We start from the raw sequence: 10,018 nt of genomic DNA on the forward strand, positions 1-10,018 counted from the left end.
CCAAGTGGACAACAACAATGAATATTACTGTTCTTTAAGCCCTAAAAAATTCAGTTTAAATGTCATACAAGAACTGTATGCAAAATTCAAATCTATTTCACATGCAATATGACACAAAAATTTACTAATTTACTCAAATAAGGTGAAAAAACAATATAATAAAATAATAAAAGGTCAGAAATATACTATCATATATAGCACTTGAAAAAAAATGTGTTTTTATCAAAGATGGAAGAAATCAACATATAGGAAACCTAATGTAGGAAACCTATCTCATTTCACATATCTCGCAGAAGGCAGAAATCAAAATATGCTACAAATAACTTATATAGGAAACCTAATTCAACAGTAAAAATACTAACCTTTCAAGTCATATTTCAATGTGTATACATACAATTCCAAGAGAGCCAAAGTCCATTGTCATGATCCTGTCAACGTAGTTTATAGATCCAATTTCAATTAAAAAGACAGTGTAAGAATATACATTCATACCAAATCTATTAAATTAAGATACTAAGGCTATGAGTCCACTAACCATTATGACATAGGAGACATTTTTTTCAGTAGTATACCCATTAGCTATTTAAAACACATGGTTGAAAACCTCTTAACAAAATAGTTTTAAATTTAAGTAAGCATATGAAAGTGCATGTCAAGTTGATGTTGTTCTGTGTTCAAAGGTTAAATACTTAAAAGATCAACAATTTGTGTAAGTGGTTTTATCAGATAATAGTTAAAGTTAGATGTAAATAATTCACTTTTCAATCTTGTATGTAATACCATTACCAACAGTACAAATATGTATTTGGGTGCCATATTATAAATACCTGTTTTCTATAAAAACAGAAAGCATAAGTAGGATAAAAAATACATTAATCCTCTGGGTCAAATTATGAATCGTAACAGGTGCAATGTAACGTAAATCCACATACAGTTAAACTGTGCAAAAAATAATGTTTTCATATAACGAACTATACGAAATATTAATCTGTGAAGCTACATTCTAACTTAATGTAACTTAAATACAAAACCACTTAACCGGTTTTAAGAATCAAGTGTTCATATAAGTAGCTATACAAAATATTAATTTTCATATGCAAGTTAAGTGTTCATATAAGGAACTATACAAAATGTAAGGCCCTGCTTGGTAAATAATCAGCCTATCAGCCAATTTTGGCTTATTTAATCACTATTAGTTGTTTGGTTAATAAGCTTTTTGCAACTCCAAAATGCTAAAATTCAAAAGGCTATTCAAAGCAGCCTTTTCAATTAGCTTTTTGAGAAAAGAAATTATACCAAACAGCTATCAGCTAACAGCTAATTTATCAAACAACTTTCTACAATCAGCTAATATTATCAACAAATCATACCTTCTAACCCAAACAACCAACCAAATCAGCCAACAGCCATTTACCAAACAGGGCATAAATCTTCTTTGCTAAATTGTAACTTAAATCCATAAACACTTAACCTCTGTCAAAAATTCAGTGTTCATACAATGCACTATACAAAACTTCAATCTTCTCAGCTTCCATGTAACTTCAGACCCCAAATAGTTAACCTGTGTAAAAAAATAAAGTGTGGATATAATGAAGCTAACATCATCATCTACCAAAGTTTTGTTGTAAGGAACTATACAAAATCTATGTTGCAGTGGCAATGTACTTATATAAACAACCAATGGAACTGTATAAAAAATCCATTTGAAACAAAATTTAAGGATCTCTGTAAAATGCACTTAATATATAACTTGCAGACCTTAACATATGAGATGGCAAAAAATTCAATGTTTATTGGTAGTTGTGAAGACATCATTTCAAAACTCTTCAGTCCCCAATATGAAAAATTAACACATAGATAATTAAAACAAATATTTAATATATTTTTTTTTGAAAACAATATTTAATATACTTAATTGGTAAGCATATAAGAACATCACTCAATCAACAAAATATAAAGATGATTCTAAATTTTGGTATCTAAGGTATACAAGATTTCGATGAAATGAAGCAACTCTCAAGTTCCATAGTCATTGAAAATAAGAGGAAGCTATCATCCTCACCTAGCCCAAGTTTGTCAACAGTTTCCAGTATTGACAAATTATATAACTATTCTTCATTACCCGAATCTTATAATTTCAGAAAATTTTTACCCAAATCAAAAAGTACGAATTAACACTTATATACATTCATAGTTCTTAATATTCTATCAGTTAGTGTGATTAGGTGAGCATAGGATTTCACAAAAATAAACAAACAAAAAACAAAAAAAACTAATCAGTTCTTATATGCATGAATTCGTTGATGTTCCTTCGCCTTAGAAAATCCTATAAAAATAACTAAAAATAAATCTAAATCCAAAAGCCCTAATCCACAATGCATTTAAAACGATAGAAATTCACTAAGTAAAAATCAAAATAAAAAAGCCCTAAATTCAAGCTTAGCTGTTCGTAGATCTCAAAGGTTACCCTTCATATTTCTTCTTAGTTGATCTGATCTGAACAAACAAATATGGAACCCGTGTGCGAAGATTGTATGAATTTAGTAGATTCGGCCAAGTTTGTACTTCAACATAGGTCAACAACAATCGGGTTGAAAATCTGACAAGTTTAGTAACTGTGATTGCTAGGAGGGTTGAAAATCTGACAAGTTTAGTAACTGTGATTGCTAGGAACAGCTTCCATCTGACAAGTTTAGTAACTGTGATTGCTAGGAACAGCTTCCAATTTCACTTCTACGACCCACAAATGTGTTGATGAAAAAAAACCAAAGTAGCAAGTGAAATGGAAATTTGAAGTATGAGAAGAAGCAACTGGAGTGTAAATTGGGTGGATAAGAAGAGGCGTGGTTTCTAGAATAAACCACACCTTCATCTCATTTACCGACCATATATATATATATATATATATATATATATATATATATATATATATATATATATATATATAATTTTAAAACAATTNTATATAAGATTTTAAAACAATTATCATATGTGTATTATAATCATAAATGTATAAACATATTATATTTGCGCATAATTATAGGATCTGTTTTTAATTTTAATATTAAATTTTTATATGTTTATTTATTTACATATTCCATAACCAATTTCAATTTTAAAATTTTGAAACTTTATTGAAGTTAGAATTTAACTACTATACTACTTTTTTTTTTCTTGGTAGAAAATTTGTCTACTACACTGAAAAATAGTGGATCAAGTCATTTACTCATATATGGTGTATTTCAAAAATCGCTTGCCACGCCTTTGACTATGTTAAGCAACAGTTAGTATTTTTTTTATTGAATTACGTATTATACACAAATCGTATATGAGATCTAATTATATTGTTCTTATTTCAGATGCAAATCTGATCAATTGTGTATGTTGATGCTTCAAGAGTGAGAAATTCAACTGGGCTAAATATTTTACTTTGTAGTAATTTAAAATATTGTTGTAAGCAAACAATTAATGTTGCTTAGAAAGAAGTTTTCAATAATTTGTAATTTAAATTTATATGTAGAAAGTTAATACCAATTAAATATTTTAATTTGAAACAATGATTCAAATATATTTTCTTTCGAACACAATTATTCTCAATATAATCGTATATTGAAAAGTCTATTATAACAATTTCAACCTTTTAGTATTTTATTAACATCCTTATATACAAAAACAAATCATTATAATCATATAACATTGAAGACATCTACATACATATCGAGAGCTGATTTAATTATAACATTTAGTTTTATACTTTTCATTCCGTGCATCGCACGGGTAAAACACTAGTAAGTCAAAATTGACAGATAAGTTAATTATTTTACCAAACAGGGCTTAAATATCTTGTAATTTGATAATATTATTGTTTTTGTTTCAAACCAAAAGTCACATCCCCATTAAAGATATTGATATAATTATGTTAAACATATAGATTAGATTGTAGTTTAAAAAAAAAAACTCGTCATTTCTTATTTTATTTTACTAATTAAAGATTTCTTTTTAAATGTTAAATTGACAAAAAAGACTGATGAATATTAATGGAAATATTAAGTAAATGAGAAATGTCATTTTTAATTTCATTTGACGAAAATTGTTAATTCTTTTTTTTTTTTTTGACTACTTGTTAATTTTTTTTGTTTTATTTATTTTTAAAAGGAGTGGGCCCCAATTTGATATGATTTTTTTGGTAAGTTATTTCCAATTAGTCTTCTTTTTCTTAAAAAAAAAAATGCTTTGACAGATTGTTGCAGTTGACAATAAACTTGATCTCAACTAAAACATTTTATAGAAGGAAGAATATTATGTAAATGGCCAAAAAGACTTTGTCATATTAAGATTGACATATTTTTCTTTTAATCTCTAACCCAATCGGGTAGCTCAAGTAGGATGAATTTTGGGAGAACCCGAATCAATTCCCTCAAGTGAAGATTCTCCCTGGGCCATCAATTCCCTCAAGTGATGATTCCCCTGGGCAAGCTCCCGTGCCTTCCAAATCGCTGGAAGGAGCGGGGAAGTTTACTATTAACATATCATAGTCTGAATCTTAAACTCGACTTTTATCAAAATGTTGCTTCAACCATGATTGAGTATCAACAGAAACTAAAAAGTATCCTTTTTATGTTTAAAGGCAGTAGTTAAAGAAATGGAATCTAAAATATTCATAACCAAGATCAGAGCATGCATGTTCCATATATTAATCCACAAGTTCACAAATCCTAAGACAAGAAAATGCTTATCAATCAACTTCATCACTAGTAATTCAGTACGTACTTTGTTGCCATCAGTCAATCTTCACAGACAGTATATCTTACAAACAAACCAGAAGCAAGCATGCATGCATAAAAGCCAATTGTCCCGGTTTAAACGAACAAGGCATATGACTCAATCAACATGTAGCCGAAATATAACATGCCTGAGACCAGCTTTGTAATTTCCAACTTGGTGAAGAGGTGGAAAATAGATTAGAGGAAAAGAAAATAGAGTATAAAACTAAGGGACCGGCAGTCAGATAGGCCCTCCACCACCCATAGTAGTCTTCACTGCAAGCCTGCAATTAGCAGAGCACAACAGTTAACTCTGCGCATGTGATCAACAATATCAGGAAAACTATGAAAACCAAACCAAAGATGTAGCAAAACTAACTGGTTCAGCCATATGGATTTCAAGATGAAAAACAGCTCAATGAAAACACCCCATATGGATTTCAAGATGAAAAACAGCTCAATGAAAACACCCCAAAAAGAAAGAATAGATCGAAAAGGCAGGTTTCATGTGATCTTATTCGTCTTTACAGGGTCTTCCATAGCTGTTCATGTGATCTTATTCGTCTTTACAGGGTCTTCCATAGCTGGATTTTTATAACCTAAATAACTGCCTACAAACACTAATGGAACTGAGATACCAAACCCTAAGCAAACATAGTTCCAAATGGAACAGCTCCAGAAGATTGCTCCCCCAAGATCAGAGCATTCAGTACAAAGAAGACAGCAAAAAGAATTCCAGGAAACAAGAAAGCAGTTTTCAAGGTAATCTTCTTCTTTCCATTCAAACATTTTGTATACACACACTACTTGATGTGCACTAGATATATATTGCAAACTTTGTGTAGCTAAAGCTAGTTTTCCTTTATAATTTACCACATTACGTACATATGTATACATATAATGTATAAGACATCAAGAACAACTAAGCCAGATAAGAAAGAATGAAACACATTTATCAATGTTTGAACACTTCACATTCAGTAAGAAATAAGAAGCATACCCTTTGTTCCCAATAAATTAAAACTGTTGATTACTATATTAAGCAAATAAAACATACAAATGAAAATTTTAAAGTTTTTCCAAGTTGCATTAAAGAGAATTGGCAAAGTTGACAAGCGCAAGAAGAAGAAGAAGAAGAAAACTTACTCAGCGGCCCCAGATGAGGTGGAGGAGCAGAGCTGACATAGTTGGAAGTAAATATACAAACAATCCACTCCCCCATTTTCTCTTACTCTTCCTATCATTCTTGTCTTGGTCTTCACTGTCGGGAGATACAAGAGGAGGAGGAGCAGAGCTAGGAGATGCAAGAGGAGGCGGAGCAGAGCTGGCAATAAATATACAAACAATTAGGACATCAAAAGAATGAATTATAAGCTTTTTCACACAAGTAGAAGCATGAATGAGAAGAATGAATGTGGGGTGTGGGGTGTACTTAACGCTATACAGAAACCGGTAAGTTCACTCTTCAAAGGGATGGGGTAATTATGATCGAATTCCATTTTGAAAATAATAGATGACGAACTCACTTTAGTTTTATCACTTTGAATGGTCCATTCAAGTTCAAAATCAATTTCGAAGCCGTATATCAAAAAATCTTCATCTAAAGCACAGCACATCACACAAAACCTTCCACCTCCCATATCAGCTAATTGTTTCCAATCATTTTTTCTGCCATACTTATGAACATCCGAAGTATGAAGTTCAGCCAGAACCCTATGAGATATAGGATCAATATCACCCTTGTCACTAAGGTGAACATTATATGCAATGGGCAGAGCACCACCATTAAGGGCGACTAGAATCCAAGTGTTATCAGCCAATTCATTCGAAATCCCCATATCGCCAACATGTATGTAAGAAGGGAAAAGGAATATTTTTCTCTTTAAATTTGTCCACCATGGACTTGCAATCCTCCCATTCTGAATCTGAATTTATGGTGTTGAACTTAGATGTTTGAAAACAAGTCTTGGCGTCTGTAATAAACACATATATATAACCTCTAAGGAAAAAATGACACCGTGCATCAAGTCTACCCATGTTCATTAATTTATAATCACGTAGGACGGGTGGGGGTGGCAGGGTTTTAAACAAATTCTTGTTTGGATCAAAGTATTGAAAATGGAAGGCGTGTCCGATCATGTCAAAATTATGACCAAAATAATCAGGCAGTGACAACAGGTAAATCCGATCCTCAGCTCGAATGACGTTAGGATACATCATGCAATCACAGTTTAAGTTCTGAAGTGGTTTAATATTTTCAANAGGTTTCATGTGATCTTATTCGTCTTTACAGGGTCTTCCATAGCTGGATTTTTATAACCTAAATAACTGCCTACAAACACTAATGGAACTGAGATACCAAACCCTAAGCAAACATAGTTCCAAATGGAACAGCTCCAGAAGATTGCTCCCCCAAGATCAGAGCATTCAGTACAAAGAAGACAGCAAAAAGAATTCCAGGAAACAAGAAAGCAGTTTTCAAGGTAATCTTCTTCTTTCCATTCAAACATTTTGTATACACACACTACTTGATGTGCACTAGATATATATTGCAAACTTTGTGTAGCTAAAGCTAGTTTTCCTTTATAATTTACCACATTACGTACATATGTATACATATAATGTATAAGACATCAAGAACAACTAAGCCAGATAAGAAAGAATGAAACACATTTATCAATGTTTGAACACTTCACATTCAGTAAGAAATAAGAAGCATACCCTTTGTTCCCAATAAATTAAAACTGTTGATTACTATATTAAGCAAATAAAACATACAAATGAAAATTTTAAAGTTTTTCCAAGTTGCATTAAAGAGAATTGGCAAAGTTGACAAGCGCAAGAAGAAGAAGAAGAAGAAAACTTACTCAGCGGCCCCAGATGAGGTGGAGGAGCAGAGCTGACATAGTTGGAAGTAAATATACAAACAATCCACTCCCCCATTTTCTCTTACTCTTCCTATCATTCTTGTCTTGGTCTTCACTGTCGGGAGATACAAGAGGAGGAGGAGCAGAGCTAGGAGATGCAAGAGGAGGCGGAGCAGAGCTGGCAATAAATATACAAACAATTAGGACATCAAAAGAATGAATTATAAGCTTTTTCACACAAGTAGAAGCATGAATGAGAAGAATGAATGTGGGGTGTGGGGTGTACTTAACGCTATACAGAAACCGGTAAGTTCACTCTTCAAAGGGATGGGGTAATTATGATCGAATTCCATTTTGAAAATAATAGATGACGAACTCACTTTAGTTTTATCACTTTGAATGGTCCATTCAAGTTCAAAATCAATTTCGAAGCCGTATATCAAAAAATCTTCATCTAAAGCACAGCACATCACACAAAACCTTCCACCTCCCATATCAGCTAATTGTTTCCAATCATTTTTTCTGCCATACTTATGAACATCCGAAGTATGAAGTTCAGCCAGAACCCTATGAGATATAGGATCAATATCACCCTTGTCACTAAGGTGAACATTATATGCAATGGGCAGAGCACCACCATTAAGGGCGACTAGAATCCAAGTGTTATCAGCCAATTCATTCGAAATCCCCATATCGCCAACATGTATGTAAGAAGGGAAAAGGAATATTTTTCTCTTTAAATTTGTCCACCATGGACTTGCAATCCTCCCATTCTGAATCTGAATTTATGGTGTTGAACTTAGATGTTTGAAAACAAGTCTTGGCGTCTGTAATAAACACATATATATAACCTCTAAGGAAAAAATGACACCGTGCATCAAGTCTACCCATGTTCATTAATTTATAATCACGTAGGACGGGTGGGGGTGGCAGGGTTTTAAACAAATTCTTGTTTGGATCAAAGTATTGAAAATGGAAGGCGTGTCCGATCATGTCAAAATTATGACCAAAATAATCAGGCAGTGACAACAGGTAAATCCGATCCTCAGCTCGAATGACGTTAGGATACATCATGCAATCACAGTTTAAGTTCTGAAGTGGTTTAATATTTTCAAGCGGAATTTCTTCAAACTTGGTTGGATCAAACATATAAACAAGATCGAAATATTGAAGTCCATCCACATCCACAACCTTAGGTCTGTCCACGCACACATCCCTTTTGTGAAAGTAGCCCCCAACCATATATACAATGTGATTGTGGCTAAAGAGTCCCATACCTCTTGGAAGAGGTTGAGATGGATTAGAGAACACAAGCTGGACTTCGTGTTTAAAACTATTAGATGTCATAGGGATTTTAATCCGAATTATTTCTACTCCGGAAATGAAATAAGCATATTTGAATTCTGAGATTTCCGCCATCCTGGAAGAAAAAAAAAAAACACATAGATGCATAATTATACAAAAATAATTAGATCAAAACTAATAACACATATAAACACAGTAGAATTTGTAAAAGAAGCAGATCTCCAAATTGGCAACTCTAAACACAGTAAAGACACACTACCAAAAAGAATTTCGTCTTCATCACTAACTGCCAGTGCATTATATTCCTCAATTCATTTATAATACCGTAGCTTAATATTGGGCCATCGGGAAAATTTTCGTGGACGGGACACCCTTCCCCCGCCGCATTTAATATATATTGGATACACATACACTGGCAGTATATACGATATATGCATAATAAAGTTTTAACACTCGAGCAATCCAAGTATTTAACATAGATCAGATCATCAATAATTAAACAAAATAAATGAAATTAAAAGGCAGGAAAATAAATTTATTTATCTGTACTGGAGTGTGGAGACTGCCGACTGGACTACTGGAGTGGAGGAGTTGCGAAGGAGACGACCGACTCTGATCTCTCGTCTCGAGGTACTCTTCTGAGTTTGCAAATTGCAATTGTAATTTGGGAAGGGGAAATTAGAGTTTAAGAATTAGGCATTTTAGGGGAAATGGGTAAAGTCGTAAAGGGTATTAGGTTTTTTTGGGTTAATGGGCCGAAATGGGGACTTGGGATTTGGAGAAGGGTCCGGAAGGCAAATTATCTGTTGTTATGCCATGCTCCATATTCATAATTTTATAATTTTATGTTCATAATTTTAAAAAGAGTTAATTTCAGCAATTGTCCTTCGATTATGTTGATTTTTCAAAATTATTTCCTGACTTTTAATTTGGACAATTTAAGTCCCTTGACTTTCAAATTTTTTCCAATGCTGGTCTTTTAGTCAAATTTTGGTTAAGTTAAAGTCAAATGAATGGGTAAAATTGCATGTTCACCTGTTTAGTGTATTATTACTCGTATTTCTCCTGTCATATACACTATAT

At 32.6% G+C, this 10,018-nt stretch overlaps 2 protein-coding genes across 3 annotated transcripts; both read right to left on the reverse strand.

Moving 5' to 3' along the window:
• Positions 1–4,634: 4,634 nt before the first annotated feature.
• LOC115997657 lies at positions 4,635–7,018 on the reverse strand. Its single transcript, XM_031237253.1, has 3 exons — positions 6,201–7,018; positions 5,910–6,087; positions 4,635–5,047 (listed from the first exon to the last, which is right to left on the reverse strand). The coding sequence occupies exons 1-2, from the start codon at positions 6,599–6,601 to the stop codon at positions 5,910–5,912; spliced, it is 579 nt and encodes a 192-aa protein (XP_031093113.1). The 5' UTR covers positions 6,602–7,018; the 3' UTR covers positions 4,635–5,047.
• A 25-nt stretch (positions 7,019–7,043) lies between these two features.
• On the reverse strand, positions 7,044–8,901 carry LOC115997656. 2 transcript variants are annotated; one of them, XM_031237250.1, is made up of 2 exons: positions 7,922–8,901; positions 7,044–7,808 (listed from the first exon to the last, which is right to left on the reverse strand). In XM_031237250.1, exons 1-2 carry the CDS (start codon positions 8,320–8,322, stop codon positions 7,631–7,633), a joined length of 579 nt encoding a protein of 192 aa, XP_031093110.1. In that variant the 5' UTR covers positions 8,323–8,901; the 3' UTR covers positions 7,044–7,630. The 2 variants fall into 2 exon arrangements, with proteins under 2 accessions (XP_031093110.1, XP_031093111.1); XM_031237251.1 differs by having other exon boundaries at positions 7,408–7,808; positions 8,011–8,901.
• Between the last annotated feature and the right edge of the window lie 1,117 nt (positions 8,902–10,018).

Source organism: Ipomoea triloba, chromosome 11 (assembly GCF_003576645.1).
Source record: "Ipomoea triloba cultivar NCNSP0323 chromosome 11, ASM357664v1".
In the NCBI taxonomy this organism is placed as follows: Eukaryota; Viridiplantae; Streptophyta; class Magnoliopsida; order Solanales; family Convolvulaceae; genus Ipomoea; species Ipomoea triloba.

Bases quoted from the DNA above. Each gene is read 5' to 3' on its own strand.
- LOC115997656 (XM_031237250.1), bottom strand. From the start codon at position 8,322: ATGGGGATTTCGAATGAATTGGCTGATAACACTTGGATTCTAGTCGCC. The intron at 7,809-7,921 runs GTTAAGTACACC...ATTTATTGCCAG, and splicing joins CTTACCGGTTTCTGTATAGC to CTCTGCTCCGCCTCCTCTTG.
- LOC115997657 (XM_031237253.1), bottom strand. From the start codon at position 6,601: ATGGGGATTTCGAATGAATTGGCTGATAACACTTGGATTCTAGTCGCC. The intron at 6,088-6,200 runs GTTAAGTACACC...ATTTATTGCCAG, and splicing joins CTTACCGGTTTCTGTATAGC to CTCTGCTCCGCCTCCTCTTG.